General features: G+C 35.5%; 2 protein-coding genes across 4 annotated transcripts in view; both read right to left on the bottom strand.

Annotated features, from left to right (window-relative positions):
- Positions 1-3586: 3586 nt before the first annotated feature.
- LOC106073349 (trypsin-1-like) lies at positions 3587-12884 on the bottom strand. The gene is made up of 9 exons (XM_056024320.1): positions 12736-12884; positions 12102-12153; positions 11015-11141; positions 9505-9611; positions 8813-8920; positions 7302-7459; positions 6265-6407; positions 5495-5549; positions 3587-3801 (listed from the first exon to the last, which is right to left on the bottom strand). Exons 1-9 carry the CDS (start codon positions 12773-12775, stop codon positions 3695-3697), a joined length of 897 nt encoding a protein of 298 aa, XP_055880295.1. The 5' UTR covers positions 12776-12884; the 3' UTR covers positions 3587-3694.
- Positions 12885-16529: 3645 nt separating this feature from the next.
- The window catches only part of LOC106073348 (nidogen-2-like), a 59587-nt gene continuing 57764 nt past the window's right edge, over positions 16530-18352 (bottom strand). For all 3 annotated transcript variants that reach the window (XM_056023333.1, XM_056023332.1, XM_056023334.1), the window contains exon 27: positions 16530-18279. In XM_056023333.1, coding sequence (XP_055879308.1) covers positions 18164-18279 — 116 coding nt within the window. In that variant the 3' untranslated portion in view covers positions 16530-18163. The remainder of the gene's footprint in view (positions 18280-18352) is intronic.

Raw genomic sequence — 18352 nt, 5'->3', positions numbered from 1 at the left:
AATAAAATACAGACAAGCACACAGACACAAACTGTGCTTAAAATAGCAATACTTGTCACACTAATCTATAAAAAAACATTTCATTGCTCTCAACACTGACCTACAAAAAAAAAAGAGGAATGAAGCTGTGTATGTGTTTTGTTTGATGGGGAAAAAAAGTTTAGGCCAACTCTACGACATGTATTAAATTTCCTGAGTTTTTGTGTTTCTAGAAGGTCGATAAAGATTAAAGGAATTGTTAGTTCATTTTGTCTTTCTAAGTTTCTTACATTAAAAACAGCAATTTTATTGTGAAAGGCGGTATGGACAGCATAGTCCGACAGTTACGCCGGGCAGTGTACCTATCCCGAATGGAGGACAACCGTATGCCAAAGGCAATCTTTTTATGGTGAGCTGAAAGGTGGTCTGTTTCCATGGCCAACGGTTAACAAGCAGGGTGTCATGTAACAGAGGTGCCCCACAGAAACGCTTTAAAGACCAGCTGAGGCGTCCATACGCTTAAACTGACATTGAATAGAGCACCTGGCAGCAGGCGATTTTTAGTCGAGACGAAGGCCTCGGGATACACATTTGAGACCAAAAGAAAATCATTTGCGGATGACAGAAGTTGACAAACAACGGTTAGGTCTGCGCTAGTTGTGGCAAAATATGTAGGTCGCGGCTGAAACGGCGTACCCTCGTGCAATACTGGACTCTTTATTAATCTTCGGACTCGAAGAAAAGCCTCATTATTATCACTTAACACTTACGACATGAGATTCTTCTATGTACACATCACAAAGATTTTAACCCGCCATCCTCGAGCTCAAACCATAGGATTCACTGCTGTCATTGTAAAGGTCAGTCAAGGTTAATGAAAATACCTGTATTAGATTGAATGGATGAAATAAATGAAATTGAAAAGCTTTTCTTTAAATCATTTGTAAATGAAAGAAATAGGTCATCAACATGAGATATTTTCAGTCCTGTATTATGTCTTTTTCTGCTCTTCAGGTATCTTGGCCTTCCCTTCGATTAGCATCACAATATGTTCATCTTGAAAGATCTTTATTGTGCGCTAGAGCCATGACTCAAGATTTATTTCCCTTTTCTGAATAAAACAAAATGTATTAATTAATAGTTATTAATTATTTAATCGGTTAATTTTTTTCATTGATTCATCTGTTGTGATCGACAATGAAAGACTGTGCAAAGTTTCAACTTCACGCGAGAATGGAAAGTTGGAGACAAAACGTGTAAAAGAATCCACCCAGACAGATAGGAAAAAAGAAGAAGTGAATTATATAAGCTTTGTAGTGTTATAACGTTAGTGTGGATTCTGATGGGCTTCTTGTCAGATGTCGTTGAAAGTATAATGTGGTGCAATGGAGTAGGAGAAACTAGAGTAGGGGTGAGGACAACTATCTACGATGAAGTACACCTATAGCAATGCACACAGTCCTACACCATAGATATATCAAAGAAAAATAGCTACATTAATACTCAGTGAAAAAGAAATCACACGCTACAGGCGTCGTAGCATCCGAATTTCCCTCTTAAAAACAAAATATTTGATTGTGTCAAAGTAGGTCTCTTGCAATTGCTTCCCCTTATCATTGTCCGTGTAACTAGAAAAGCTTATCTACTGTATGGGAACGTGACATATGTCTTAAAAAGAGACAAGAAAAATTATACAGAATTGGACTACATTATATTATACATTTAAATTAGAGTTAAACATAAGATAATGTTACGTTTGTAAGTCTGCTATAGACAGGCCTAAACTTAAAGGCTTCATTTTGGAGTCCCAACCACATTCTGACCTAAAGGCTTAATTTTGGAGTCCCAACCACATTCTGACCTAAAGGAGTATGGTTAGATTTCCGATCATCGTCTGCCCTACCTGGCCTCTGGTTGGATTCCCAACTATCCTCTGCCTTACGGGCCCCTGGATGGATTCCCAACTATTCTCTACCCTAGGGGGCCTCTTGTTGGATTCCCAACCATCTTCGGTCCAAACGGCTCCTAGTTGGATTCACAGCCACCCTCTGTGTAATGCAAATGGTAACCGGTTTTAAAGAAAAGTTAAACAGTATACAACCAAACAGATTACTGCCATTGCACAGCTGTTGGAGCAGAACGTGTCGTCAATACTAAGAGAAATATTGTGGGATATATGACTATGTGGCATTAACTCCTTGACTACCAACCAAGTGACTCAAGCCATGTTTTCTGAGCTCTTAAAGTAGAGGCAGATCGGTAACTTCTCAGATACAACCTTACGGCTTTACCCCACACGTCTAGAAAGATATAAAACCATAGCGCACTAAGCATGTTAAACTATGAAAGATGCATTATATAAAAGAAATTTGACCAAAAGCGTTTTGTTTCGTGCAGTGCTAAAAAGTGCTACAATATTATCATGTCACGTTTTTAAAAAACCTACTAGCTTATCAACACTTCCTCTATGTTGTACACCGGATACACCAAAAATATTGCTATTTTTTATTTCGTTCCGCCACCTATGAAAATGTCCAATACAAAAGCTTTTAATAAAACATCCACTTCATTGTCGAACATAATTTCTTCTGATACAATAGCGGAGATTTCATTGGTCCTCATTAAAAATAGAATTCTTTCGTAAATAATGCAGTATGGTTAAGTAAAGTCCCCCTTTCAGACCATGTGGTCTATAGGGCAGATGATGTAAAGGCCATCTGTTTCTGTGGCCTACTGTTAACGAGAGTGTCATGTGGCCAACAAAACGACCAACCACCAACTAATGTCAGGTACCCTTTAGAGCTGGTGGGACTCGGAGGCGCCCAAAGATCCAGAAATTAAAAATCCCAGTCTAATAAGTATATCGTTAGCGATATTCTCTAGTGTTTGTGTTTAAACACTGTAGGAAGTGATCATTGTGTTTAGTTACACGTGAGTCACAACATCGCTGAGTTCGAGTTAATGGTAATAGCTTGTACTTATTATCAATTGTTGTATTGTTAAACAAAGTTTCTATAACTCCGGACCTCCGACTCTGCAACATCCATATTCTTAACTATTAATCCGCCACCCAATGGCTGAGTGGTTAAGCGCTTGGCTTCATATATGGGGTCCTGGGTTCGAATCTCGATGAAACAGATGACCTTAACACTATCTGCCCTATAGATCGCAAGGTCTAAAAGCGGAATTTGTTACTTTACATTCCGCCACCGAGGGTCTTTGTTGACACCTAACTCTAATTGAAGTCCTGTCATATGGTCAACGCCACTAATTTAATGCTATATAGTTTTGTGAAGCTGTCTTCTTCACGCCAATGCGTACAAAAGCGTACACATTTGAATTTAAAATCCAACTCGGTGCCTACGGACTGCGGTGATTGTTTGCTCATATAAATAGTGTAATGTGTATGTCAAAATAAAAGAGAAGTTTGTGCTAATTTTGTATCTATTATGTAACACGGTTAAAGTTTTACGTATAATTAAATATTTAAACACGAATGACCCACAGGAGCCGCTCAAAAATTAAAAAAAAAAAAAATTCCTTTAACATCTTGGTTTTAATAAATGTTTACGTGTTATATGTCAATGAATACAAACTCTAAAACATATTTTTTAGAAATAAATTATTTTATTCAGAACACATCTCTCTTCGTGTTTTTTTCTTCATTAGGCGCCAAAACATGTGTCGTTCCAGTCGATTGGTTCACCGCAGACTTTTACAGAAAATTGAGTACGGTGTTGATCCAGTCTTTGAGCTCGATGACGTCAGAGTAGACCCCTGGTTTACCAACCTCTCCACAGCCGTGACCCCAGCTTACGATGCCTATAATTTAAATACGAAATGTCTTAATATTAATTGTCTGGACAAAAAATTGCATACATTTCAATACAATCAAATCTTCATAAGTCAAAGTTTCTTGTGAATAGCAGTTCAAACGTTTACTCCTTGGCTAAATGAGTCCTATACGCTACTGAATAAGGAGGATAAAAGAAAGATCATGGCTATGGAATAGAGATGTTATTGAAGGGACTAGGTTTCACCTTCAAAGACCGCACCACTTAGGACATAAGGAAACCCGAAACAATATCATAAGGGCAATAGGGCACTACGATGGCCTGATGAACACTATCATAAGGGCAATAGGCCACTACGATGGCCTGATGAACACTATAATAAGGGCAATAGGGCACTACGATGGCCTGATGAACACTGTCATAAGGGCAATAGGGCACCACGATGGCCTGATGAATACTATCATAAGGGCAATAGGGCACCACGATGACCTGATGAATACTATCGAAAGACAGAGGAACGAAGAGAGACAATCTATAGATCCTAACTGTCTAACAGACTAAAGGATAAATGAAAGTAAAATTGATCCAGATTTAAATTTGTTTTTCTCTTAGCATTTGTTCATACTGCTAATGAACGCGACATTAGTGAAATATGTAAATGTATCCCATCCTTGACCACTTCTTAGTCAGAAGAAACAACACCTCAAATACGTCTATATGTCTATATACATATGCCTATATGTCTCAACCCCATTATATCAGGCACTTTATGTATGTTTAGTAAAAATAAACTTTTATTTAAAAACATTCTATAGCTCAAAAAAAGAGGCAAAAGCTTAAGGATTCCTAGGATGTAAACAGCTAAAAAGCTGAGGTATCCTAAAAAGGAAAAAAAAATTCTTTATTACAATCTATTTTATTAATAATAGAAGGCACGGTGGCTGGGTTGTATAGCGCTTGGCTTCCGAACCAAGTGTTTGAATCCTTTACTTACGCGCGTCCACCCGGCTCTAATAGGCATTTAACATTAGTTGGGAAAACGTAAAGGCGTTTGGTCGTTGAGATGGCCACATGACATGCTCGATAACAGTGGGGCTGGAGAAACAGATTATCTTTACATCATCTGTCCCTTAGGTCACAAAGTCTGAAAGGGGAACTTTACTTTTCATTTTCCTAATAACAATGACAACTGTTTAATTCCTTTTTTTAACCAACAACGATGCTTTTACTTTATATTTGAAATACTGTCAGTAATGGTGGATTCAAATAGTACAATGTATTCCAAGTGCCTGCTATGAATATAATGTTTATTTAACTCGAGGTGGGAGGAAGGGTAAACACTCATGGTAAGTAAAAGATCTATCATGCACCAATGCCAGTTACACAGATGCCATTCTAAAGAAGTCTATAAGCCCCTCCATTCAAATACATAGGAATACACATTGATGTACATACAAATATGTATATACATACACACATACATATATATATAACTTGCGTATTACCCTGCATCCTCTATATTATTATTCAAACCATGAACTAAAAGCCTTTCTCTGGTATCGCCAGGATGTGTTTGTGGCTACAAAGTAACAGTAAAACACTATTCATTGTCATTCTATAAGTAGTATGTAGCTGTTTAATAAGAGTGATGTGTGGCTCTGTAAGGTCCTGCCACTATATTGTACCTGCGATAGTTAATATGTAGTCAAGTTTGTTTTTACCTGTCAAGGTCCATCTGTTTTCTCTGTATGTGTATAAGGGACCGCCGCTATCCCCCTGTTGGCCAAATCATTATCGTCCAGAGGCCCATTCAGAGCAAGAAAATAAGCAAAATATAAAAAATACTTAAAAAAAAAAAAACAAAGCTTATTCACATTTATTCAACCCCGTAAGAATTATTTCAAAATTTTCGAAATCAAGCTAAAATAATTAATTACCACTATTTAACGTACTTTGTTTTATTAATTCATGTGTTGTCTTCAACAATAAGTAATTGTGCAAAGTTTGAACTTGTTTCGAGAATAACAAGTGGGTCAAAATTTGCGTCAGAGTTGATATAAGCTTTATAAAGACAATCTTGTATGCAAAGTACCAAACGCAGTCACTAGATGCAACCATGGAACACTTAGAAAAGCATAGTGGTAGATCAGAGAACTGTGACCTCAGTCTGGATTAAATATTTACTGTCATCTCATGGCATTAAAATTATTATTATTTATTCCCTTCTACATTAACGCATCTTATAAATAATTTGTCACGGTTCCTATCTGTACTATTGTCATCTCACATTACGGACTTCATCTACCCTATAGGTAGTAAACTCCCCTTTTTTTCTAATTAACAATTTAATTAGTTATTCCAGAAGAAGCGATACTCTCCATGTTCCCCTGTGTACCATGTTTTAAGGCTAAAAAGTCACGACTTTGATATTTTTTTTCAGAAACTCAACTAAAAACTAACAAATATAATAATGAACCAACTCAAGTCTTACCGTACAAGCGTCGACGCCCCCGTTTGGTAGTCCAGCACATAGCATTCTTGGGGTGATGGCGCCGACACCGTATCTCTGTTCACAGATACTTCTGGGTTTGATGGGCTTATTTACCTGATGTAGTTTGTAGGGCGAGCTTCCTCCTGTCAGTCAAAGAAATTAGTGATTTTTTTAAATTTTATAGTGGCTACTTGGAATTTCGCATCTACATAAAGATGATCGCTTTTATTTTTTAAAAATATTTATTGCTGAAAAACTTGATTTAACCCACTGGTTAAGCCAACCGTCTTAAAAATTGTGGTTTTTATCTCTGCCTCGTCTCTTCTGTCCAAAAATACCATCAGTTTATTTGTTGTTAACATAGAACAGAAACTGATTGGTTGTTCCATATCTTATATAATACAGTCGTTACTTCAAAAAAGAAGATGATTACGTTCTACGTTTGGTGCATTCAGTCATGCATATTAACCAATGACCTAAATTGATAAACTGATACGCAACAATTTTAGGAGAGGGACTCTCAGATACCAAAGCATTGATGGAGGAGACCACTATTACAAGAAGCGAAGATGTCAGGATGGACAGAACTAATTCCCTGAACAGAGTCAAAAAGGATTAGGGACATGGTAGTTTTGTTTGTAAACAAGTTAGCGAGACGAATTGCTTTCAACTGAGATTCGGGAGACTTCGACACCTGCTGAAAATAAAATCTTCATTATTATCCCCAAAAAATTGTCTTGGCCACTCTTGGGCGTCTGTCAAGTTGCTGAGGACTTTCGTAATTGCTGTATAAGGTCTGAACTACTAAACGTTTGAGGTATAGGTATATGAGCTTGTTACTTGGTTACTTGTTAATTGGTGGTCCATAACTGATGTTAATACATGCGGGCGTGTAAGTTATTATATTCCACTGATTCAAAGCATGTCTATACCAAACTAGATTTATTTATAACGTTATTATATTTTGCATTATGTTCGCATGTTCGCATTTCTCTATTAGCTGAACTATGTATCTGACGAGTTTTCCACATTTTTACCTGAGCTCAAAGCTCCCCATCCAGCTACGATTGATATTTCTCCATCAGTCCAGCCTTCGTTTGGAATACAGACAGCAGAAATGAACATATTAGTGGGTAGAGAGGTGACTACTTTAAAAATAGCGATGTCTGAGTCCATGGTCCAGGAGTTGTAGCCACTAGCATGAAATATAAGAAGAAGTCGAAATGGTTGTAGTATTTAATTTATTCAATCAGTCTGAATAATTGTATAATTCATGTCATTCAATCAGTCTGAATAATTGTATAATTCATGTCATTCAATCAGTCAGAAGGATTGTAGTATTCATGTCATTCAATCAGTCTGAATAATTGTATAATTCCTGTCATTCAATCAGTCAGAAGGATTGTAGTATTCATGTCATTCAATCAGTCTGAATAATTGTATAATTCATGTCATTCAATCAGTCAGAATAATTGTATAATTCATGTCATTCATTCAGTCTGAATAATTGTATAATTCATGTCATTCAATCAGTCTGAATAATTGTATAATTCATGTCATTCAATCAGTCAGAATCATTGTATAATTCATGTCATTCAATCAGTCTGAATAATTGTATAATTCATGTCATTCAATCAGTCTGAATAATTGTATAATTCATGTCATTCAATCAGTCAGAAGGATTGTAGTATTCATGTCATTCAATCAGTCTGAATAATTGTATAATTCCTGTCATTCAATCAGTCAGAAGGATTGTAGTATTCATGTCATTCAATCAGTCTGAATAATTGTATAATTCATGTCATTCAATCAGTCAGAATAATTGTATAATTCATGTCATTCATTCAGTCTGAATAATTGTATAATTCATGTCATTCAATCAGTCTGAATAATTGTATAATTCATGTCATTCAATCAGTCAGAATCATTGTATAATTCATGTCATTCAATCAGTCTGAATAATTGTATAATTCATGTCATTCAATCAGTCTGAATAATTGTATAATTCATGTCATTCAATCAGTCAGAAGGATTGTAGTATTCATGTCATTCAATCAGTCTGAATAATTGTATAATTCCTGTCATTCAATCAGTCAGAAGGATTGTAGTATTCATGTCATTCAATCAGTCTGAATAATTGTATAATTCATGTCATTCAATCAGTCAGAATCATTGTAGTATTCCTGTCATTCAATCAGTCAGAAGGATTGTAGTATTCATGTCATTCAATCAGTCTGAATAATTGTATAATTCATGTCATTCAATCAGTCAGAATCATTGTAGTATTCCTGTCATTCAATCAGTCAGAAGGATTGTAGTATTCCTGTCAATCAATCAGTCAGAAGGAATGTAGTATTCCTGTCATTCAATCAGTCACAAGGATTGTAGTACAGGAAATCACATTACAGAGCTAAGATAATTTGAAAGACCAATCATCAGCATTTTCCCCATTTAAGTAAACTAGATTATATGACGACTTTAGTTGTTGTTGTTTTTTTACTTAAAACAATAAACGGAATACTTTTCCGAGTGACTAGTGGCTAATTACCTGTGAATGTATAAATTATTAAAGTGAACGATTATTCTGTGCGGCTCGCTCTCGTCTGCTCTGTCATGGATACCGCAGTGGGCTTCATAACGACTGGCTCGAGTGTCACTGAAAACAAAAAGTTTGAGTTTTAAAAAAAACGAAACAATAAAGGACAAATGAAGTGCAAGGTGGGAGAGATAGAGTAACATGGACATCCGTGTGATTTAGTTTCATTCATTTTTAATTGTGATAGAAATAGAAGACAAAAGAAATTAATATGCTGAGGTGAAACAATCATTGAAAGTGTAATTAATTAATTTATGTGTTTTTTAATTGTGTATTTTTATGCCTTTTAAAAGAAGTATAACTAGCTAAGAGAAAAAACAGAGAAAGGAAATAGTGAATTCAGCCATAAATATACAGAGAAAATGTACCAGCTTGTCAAGAGCAGAATGCTAACACGGCTAACCTTTGACCCAAGATATGGATTAAAACGCTAGTGTCTCAACCTTTTCAGACTGTAACATTCTAGTCGCTGTTAATAATTTATGTTTAAAGTTAGTGAACTTGCAAGGAGTACAGAAATTAAAGACAGAATTTTGAGAAAATGCAGTAGCACTAGCAACCTCCTTTAGAGGCTTCAGTCACACAAGCATAAGATGTTTGCCCTTGTGTAAATACTTCTTACAGATGTACTTGTCACTACCTACTTGAGACAATGAGCAGCCGTAATCAAGTAATACTCTCCCGCCAAATTTTTGACCAAATTGGAGCCACAGATGTGGTTGTTTGGTTCTTGTACGTATCGAAGACTGCACTGAAAAGTCGTGGAAATTTCAATTACAATACACAAGTTATTTGCTTAAAAATAATTTGGTATATTATACGTGGAAACGTATTTTTCTGTCATGAATTTTTGGGCTACTTAAGGCATGAAAAGTTTACCAGCGTATATTTATTTGGCTACACTTTGCTTACTGGTTTTTGCAGTAGCGAAATTTTCTACTTTTTAGCGGCCCCCGAAAGGGGAAAAAATGCTATTAGTTTTGTCTGGCTTGTCTGTCCGTCTGTTTTTCAGTTTCGTTTAGATCTCGTAAACTAGAAAAGATAGTGAAAATCCGACATCACAATATTTTAGACCATTCAAAGTTCTGATGCAACGGCTACTTTTTTTCTTTTCTGAAAGCGAAAAATCTAATTTTTTAAATCACTTATGCAAGCATTTTTTTCATATTAATACACCACTTTTACAACTATTCACTATTAATAGTAACAAACACTTGAGGCTCTTTATTAGGTGTATGTACTATACACCATATTTGTAACAAATTTATGCAAACGGTTGTAGATTTTTTGTCCAAATTTTTTTTTATATTTGTATTGTTAATTTATGTAAGTTCTATTATACTAAGTACTATATTTACACACAAAAAAATGTTTATTATTTTTTAAAGAAAAAAATCTATTTAGTGTGCATACAAGTCAGACATTATTTAAAGCAACAATTAATAAGTAGTTTTTCATATTATGGCGTGAACTTCAGTGCCTACACAATTATGGAAAATATAACTAAAGAAAAAAAATATTTGTTTTACGGAAATGTTTTATTCTTGAGGAATAAGAGATTGGCCCTTTACAAAACAATTAGATCAATTAGATATACATTATAAGACATCAGTTAGGCCAGGCTCACATCTAACTTCACATTCACTTTCACCTATCCTTCGGACCGCTGGGGCACCAAAAGAGATCTCCATTTTTCTCCATTATTTTCTGTCATTTGTCTTTGATAGAATTTCATTCTGATAATATTGAAACCTGCTTTTTTACCTGTCTGGTTGGACCACTTCGGGGGCCGATTTTCAGTTTGTGTTTCCACACAAACTCTCTTTGTAACCTTTGTTTTTCCCTTTTTTTATATTTTATAACTGGGACATCATAGAGACATACAATTTCCTGAGACTGTAATTCTAGTGATTAATTTGAACAAGTCCTTGCATCACATTGCTATACCTATACAATTACTTTCTTTTTCACTAATAACTTCCGTTCTTAAAAAAAATCTCTCCATTTACTTAAATATACCTACTTACAATGTTTTAATGGGGGGATGGGTCCTATTGCGGTTATAGCCAGGTAATATTTTCATCGTCCTAAAGGCAGCACACCTTAGCTAGACTAAAACAACTGTAACAGGCTTTGTTCCTGGAGTCTACTTACTATCGCTGGCCAGGTGTAAGGCATCGACTCCTTGCCACCAACAATCCTCGTTGTCAGCTCAGACACTCCATTGCCTGGTGCTAGTGGCCTTTGTCCACAGCCTGGGGCATCGATCTTATCGTATCGGCTGGAGACAAAAAAAGGAAGAGGCTTTGACACAAACTCGCTACTAGTTAATATGATATAATAATAAAACATGTTTTGCATTATGAAGAAGTAAAGTCATTTTCTTAAATGTAGATCTTGTGGTGCATGCAGGGAGCAATAACGAGCATAATTGATTGCCAACCGACCATCTTTTAACTATCTGCTATTAGATGTATAATTCACATACAAGGAAAATATATTTTTTAAAAAAAAAAGCTTTTTTTAAAGGGGAAGAACTGCGCCCTTAAAACTATATGTACCAATAATGTACAAGTTATTTCCTTTATTCAATATCAAACAAAATAAGTAATTAGCAATAATTAATTGACTAATTTAGTATTTTTTGTTTTTTGATTCATTATTTTTTAGGTACAATAAATAATTTTTTAAAGTATCAACTTGATCGGAGAATACGTGAAGGAGAAAAAGACATAAATTATTTAAGGGGACTAATCCCAACAAATTTAGCCATTTCTGTGAATACTGAAGTATTAGTTTCCCTTGTTGCTATTAAACAAAATAATTAAATTAACATTAACTTTTGTCTAATTTGTTACTTTTTAATTTGATTGTTTCATGTCTTGTCTATGTCAATGAATAATTGTGCGAAGTTTCAGCATGATCCGAGATTGGGTGTACGAGATATAGCGTGTACACTATTTTTACCAGACAGACAGACAGACAGACAGAGTGAGTTGATATAAAAGGCTAAATGTGCCTTTACTAATGCAATCAATAAATGTTAAATGTAAATAGTTTGACATTTTAAAACTAGTTTTGAAACAGAACTTCTCAATGGAAATGATACGTGATTATATAAACTTAACCTTTGTAGATAACTTCACACTTAAGACCTAACATTACACATGAGTATGTTATGTTCTAACCCTAACTTTTAAGTATCAAAAACACACACAAAAAAACTACAACACATATTTACCTCCTGAGTTTTCGAACTAATTCCTCTACACCAGAAGCTGGCCCAGCTTGAGCTATCAGGAATAAGTTATGATGACATTAGATATTTCTTTGTATGTATCTTATTATTTCTTATAAGTTACAGACTTCTATAAAAAGATGATCACATCAATATGTATTCATTTGTAAAGATGGTTATATTTATAGATTTAAACTCTGCTAAGTCATTGACGTGTTTCACCTTCTAAAGGCAGTTGGTACTTACACCTTTTCTGCTTAAATGTGTCTGTATAGAGCAACGGTGTGGACTTTCACCGATTCGTCACATTTGTATAAGGTCTACATCTTTATAAGCACACAAAAAAACGGGATCACTTAGTAGCCAAGTATTTCATTGCTGGTATTTTAAGCTCATTGTGCCTGGGTGGTACTTCAAGCCAGTTAGAGTCCGCCAGTGTTAATGGTACTTTAAACCAGTTGAGCTCGCCCGTGTTGATGGTACTGATAGTTTAGTTCGCCCGTGTCGACGGTACTATAAACCAGTTAGAATTATCAAGTGGGTTTATTGTACTTTGCATAAACATTTCTTCGTAAAACAAAACAAAACATTTCCGTAGATATACTTAAAAACAAAACACTAAATTCTTCAATCTCACCTGTAGCCAGAATTAAGACGCATGCTATCAAGGTATACATTGTGTCTGTGTCTGTGTAAGAAAACTGTTATCTACCAGTTCACTTTTTTATACTTTATCATGTCAGGCCGTTTGAAAACTTCAAAAAGACTACGGAATTTTTTTTTTTCATTTCCATCAGTTTTAGGCACGCAAAGACCCATGTTTTTACATCATGGCTTTGAAAAAATTTAGGTTTCCTGATGTTTTATACAATCTTCTGTAATCGGTAAAATGTGTTTCTTTTTATCTTTGAATTAAGTAACAGAATGGCTATATTCAATGCATTCAATAAATGGAAAGATAGCGAGCTAAATAATTAACACAAGTAGGATTCTAGAAAAAAGGAAATGTAAGGATTTGGCAATTTGTTGGCAGCTTAGAAACAGTCACTCCTTAGGTCTACATTTTTATAGCTGGAGGCACTGCCAACTCTGTATGTCTACATTTGATAGTTTGAGGCACTGCCAACTCTGTATGTCTACATTTGATAGCTTGAGGCACTGCCAACTCTGTATGTCTACATTTGATAGTTTGAGGCACTGCCAACTCTGTAGGTCTACATTTGATAGTTTGAGGCACTGCCAACTCTATAGGTCTACATTTTTATAGCTGGAGGCACTGCCAACTCTATAGGTCTACATTTTTATAGCTTGAGGCACTGCCAACTCTGTATGTCTACATTTGATAGTTTGAGGCACTGCCAACTCTGTAGGTCTACATTTGATAGTTTGAGGCACTGCCAACTCTATAGGTCTACATTTTTATAGCTGGAGGCACTGCCAACTCTATAGGTCTACATTTGATAGCTTGAGGCACTGCCAACTCCATTGGTTTACATTTGAAAGCTGGAGGTGCTGCTCAGTTCATAGATCTAAAATTGATAGCTGGAGATGCTGCCGTCTCCATAGGTCTACATTTGATAGTTTTGAGGCACTGCCAACTCCATTGGTGTACATTTGAAAGCTGGAGGTGCTGCTCAGTTCATAGATCTAAAATTGATAGCTGGAGATGCTGCCGTCTCCATAGGTCTACATTTGATAGTTTTGAGGCACTGCCAACTCCATTGGTGTACATTTGAAAGCTGAAGGTGCTGCCCAGTTCATAGGTCTAAATTTGATAGCTGGAGATGCTGACCACTTCATAGGTCTACCTTTGATAACTTGAGGCACTGTCCACCCCTTAGGCCTAAATTTGATAGCTGGAGATGCTGACCACTTCATAGGTCTACCTTTGATAACTTGAGGCACTGTCCACCCCTTAGGCCTAAATTTGATAGCTGGAGGTGCTGACCACTCCATAGGCCTATATTTGATAGCTGGATGTGCCACCGTTGTTGTGGAGATAGTAATGAAATACCAATTGTCAAATCTGTGACAAAACTAAATGTTGAGTCACCTAATACAAAATGTTTGAGGCGTAAAACCAGTAGGACACTAAAACCTTCTGGCAAACCAGTAGGACACTAAAACCTTCTGGCAAACCAGTAGGACACTAAAACCTTCTGGCAAACCAGTAGGACACTAAAACCTTCTGGCAAACCAGTAGGACACTAAAACCTTCTGGCAAACCAGTAGGACACTAAAACCTTCTGGCAAACCAGTAGGACACTAAAACCTTCTGGCAAACCAGTAGGACACTAAAACCTTCTGGCAAACCAGTAGGACACTAAAACCTTCTGGCAAACCAGTAGGACACTAAAACCTTCTGGCAAACCAGTAGGACACTAAAACCTTCTGGCAAACCAGTAGGACACTAAAACCTTCTGGCAAACCAGTAGGACACTAAAACCTTCTGGCAAACCAGACACAAGACTAAAAAGAGACTAAGGTTTTGTGGCGAAAGAAATGACAATGTAAAAACAATACCCCCCCCCCCCAAACGTTCGCAATTGTACTGACAGCTTTCAACTGATCGCCATATGCACATCCTTTCTGTTAACATAGAAATGTTTATTTCTTTCTTCCTCTCTTTTTTCACCTGTCTCCTGACTTTCTAGCAATAGTCTAGACTTTAGAACCACTGAGAAACCAACAGATGACAATCGTGACGAAGCGAAAGGAGAGACTAAAAGACTGACCTACTTTGGACACTTACGAGACCTGCTTTTTAAAAAAAAAACAATTTTTATGTACACAAATTTAAATCCGGCAATGAAGATGTCAGTTGATGTTTTAGATACAAGGAGTTATAATGTAAATTAGATCAGTAGGTCATAAATTTATGTATATCGATTATTTTTATCTCTTTCGTAATTGCGCGCTCTAAGAGAGTGCTTACATTTTTTATTTCTGGAATATTTGATACTAGTCAACCCACGGCGTAGCATACGCCGCTATTTTGTTGGGTCGTCCTTAGGCTAGTGTAACCTATGCGACCACAGTGGGCCCCGCTTTTCATAGGACCCGCGCTAATTCTAGGTGTAAATTATTAAATTAAACTATTTTATAACAGATTTCCCGCGGCCTCCTGATTTACCGAGAGCTCCTGGAAATCTCCTGAAATTGCAAATTATACGAAAATGCCCTGGAAATCTCCGGAAATTATTAAAATCTTTTAAAAACTCATAAAAATCTTCTGAAATATAGAGACAAAAATTGTCATTTTGGGGTGTCATTCAATATGGAAAACGCCAATCCTACGCACGATAAAAAAAACGACATTGTGCAATACCCGTAATTGTGGAATCTGGTGAAAGAAGCTTCTCGCGCCTCAAACTAATGAAGAATTACTTGAGGTCAACAATTCTCGTAGTTAGATTGAAACATTTGGTAATTCTTGCTATTGAGCGCGACCTATATAAGAAATATAATTATTATGATATACTGTATGGCTTCGCTACACGCAAGGCTCGTAAAGTAATTCTGTACGAGGTAAAGAATGAATAAAATGCAAAGACCAATATGTTTTCTAATACAAACTCTTAATTTTCACCTATCCCTACCCAAACTTGGCCCCTCCAAATCCGTTTCGCATAGTGCCCCACAACGGTTAAGTCCGACCCTGCTTTTCAGTGACGGGTAAATACAGAGTAGGTGCAGAGTCCCATCACAGGGGAGAACATTTGGTTTAGTTGTGTTGTGTTGTCTGTCTTTGCGCAAGTTATGTGTGGGGCCTATCGCTAAAGCGAAAATCATTACAAGGGCGAGTAACATTCGATTTTTTTTTTAGCTTTTTTATTTTTTAAATCATGCCCCCTCTGCCCATTTTGTTTTCCTTTTAACATTGATTATTCCAACACATTGGAGCATTTGTACACTAAACTAAACAATGTCAAGGACATTCAGCTAAACTTCAACTGAGGTACAAACAGAGGACCATAGAACATATTAATTTGCTGTGTTAAAAAAACATATATATATATATATATATATCTTAAAAAAAAAAAGCTCACCAACACTTTTATTCAGTACACCAGATACACCAAAGAGCTAGCTATTTATAGTTTTCCAGCCACAGATGAAAATCTCTAATAGCTTAAAAAAAAAGGTCGTTTAAAATATGTTGAACATATATTTATAGTCTTGGTTGATAGTTCAGTAGATCTCTAGAGTCTTCTAATAGTTTCACACATATCTATTTACATGGAGATTTTAAAGTTTGGTCAAAACGTAACAGACATTTGACAATGCATTATGGTCATCACACAACAGACGCATGGGGCCCACCCACTTCACATTGTTCTTTAACTTAGACTTGGTATTTGCTATTATGCCAAAAAGATAAAACAACAACACTAACAAAAGATAACAAAAATTATTAATAACAACAATAGATTACAAGTATCAAATTAAAATGTTTATTGATCAATTCATTGAGTAAAGAAGAAAATATGATCACACCTATAACAGTTGAAATATTGATTTCGATAAATGTGAGAGACCATTATTATCTATTTCAGCAGTCTGCATTAAAACAGTTTTTTGATATAAACTTTTATATTTTATTGACAATTTGTGAAGATTAACTTTCAGAAAACTTGATAAAATAGAAACATCTAGATCCAGTACAAATATTTTGATTAGTAGTATTTGAGCTTACTTCATTTTAAAAAGCTCTTGGTTCAACCTAGCCTTACAAGTATGTTGTCAGAAAATTGTGTTTTTCAAGGGAAGTAAATATAATGAAGAACACTTGAGCTTTCAAGAATGACAACGTGGTCAACCTGACTCAATAATATGACAATGATCTTTCAATTGAGTTGGGAGTTGTTGTTTTCTTAAAGAGATAAGCCATTTGTACAAGGATCTTTCAACTGAGTGATTTGAGATTTTTTTTAAAGAGCTGAGCCACGTGTTTTGAGTTATCATATGTTGAAACAATGACTACATTTTTTCCTCTCAAGAACTTGTAATAAAATAAAGGAATTTTACAAGCATATCACAAACAATCTGTATGAACTGAAGCCAGAGCTTGTCAATGACAAGAGGCCACTTTCACTTTGCCCATTTGCTTTATGCATTAGATTTTATACTAGAAAAACAACATGAAAAAACAAAGCAAGCATGCTTCTTTCTGTTGTAAAGAAATGTCCAATCACACACCATGACAGCAATTTCAAAGCAACAATATGAACATGAAACATCAATGTCTACAAACTAAAATGTGTAAATATATTTAGGTTCAATTTGACTGAAAGTGTTACATGGGCCATTGGCTAATTAGTTAAGGTCATTCAAATTTGTGTGCATAATTAAATCTAATGAACTTATGCAAGAGCTCCCGAAATTCCAATCTCTAAATAAAGTAGGAAATTGTATAATTTATAATGAAAAGCCACATGTTTTTCAAATTGTATAAAATTAAAATATTTATTTATCAATTAATTTAGTTAAGAATAAAGTACAACTCCACCTATGACAGTTCAACTATTGATTTAGTTAAATGTGTTTATGTAGCAAGAGACCATTGCTGTGCTCCTGGGCAGTCTGCATTGAAACATTTTGAAATATATATATATATTTATGAATTATTGAAATCTGAACAATTGATTATTCTAATAAAAGAAAAATTACAATGCATGGCTTTGTAAAGAGTGGACGAGACATTCCTACTGCATGAGCAATACAAACATCCAAGAGACAACAATGACGAGGACAATGAAACGATTAAATAACAAATAATAATGAATGGATAATACTGGTAGGTCTAAGGGTTATTGATAACATCTTAGCAAAATACATCCAAACACTAAAAATAATAACAATAATGATGATAATAATGATACATTTTTATCCTATATAAAGGATAAGAGAACCATGTAGCCATTTAAGTTCCAAACATTAAGACTTGCGATAAGTCAACAAACAGCAAACAAATAACTTTTGAGAAAAGCCTAACATACAATTCTTTAAGAAAGCTTATGTCCTAGAGTTAGAAAGTCTATTGAATAGGTTGCTGTTCTCCACATCTACTGCTCACATAGCCTAGGGTCAACACCATCTGGGCATCCACATGTTCGCGCTCTGCTCTCTGAGGCCAGACAAAGGTACCTGCACCCATGGTTCCCTCCACATGAGCTCCTGGCTGTGAAACAATGAGAAACACAAGATATCATAAATCAGTGATGGTGCATTGTTCAAGTGTGGAAAAAGAACAA

Source organism: Biomphalaria glabrata, chromosome 3 (assembly GCF_947242115.1).
Source record: "Biomphalaria glabrata chromosome 3, xgBioGlab47.1, whole genome shotgun sequence".
NCBI lineage: Eukaryota > Metazoa > Mollusca > Gastropoda > Planorbidae > Biomphalaria > Biomphalaria glabrata.
Note: the sequence above shows the minus strand (reverse complement) of the source record. Positions and strands in the feature narration are given on the sequence as shown.

What these genes read in the sequence shown, in the direction of transcription:
- LOC106073349 (XM_056024320.1), bottom strand. Translation starts at nt 12,775, where the DNA reads ATGTATACCTTGATAGCATGCGTCTTAATTCTGGCTACAG. An exon ending in TTAGTTCGAAAACTCAGGAG is followed by an intron (nt 11,142 to 12,101) that starts GTAAATATGTGT and finishes TTTTGTCTCCAG; the next exon opens with CCGATACGATAAGATCGATG. An exon ending in CTTACACCTGGCCAGCGATA is followed by an intron (nt 9,612 to 11,014) that starts GTAAGTAGACTC and finishes ACGACTTTTCAG; the next exon opens with TGCAGTCTTCGATACGTACA.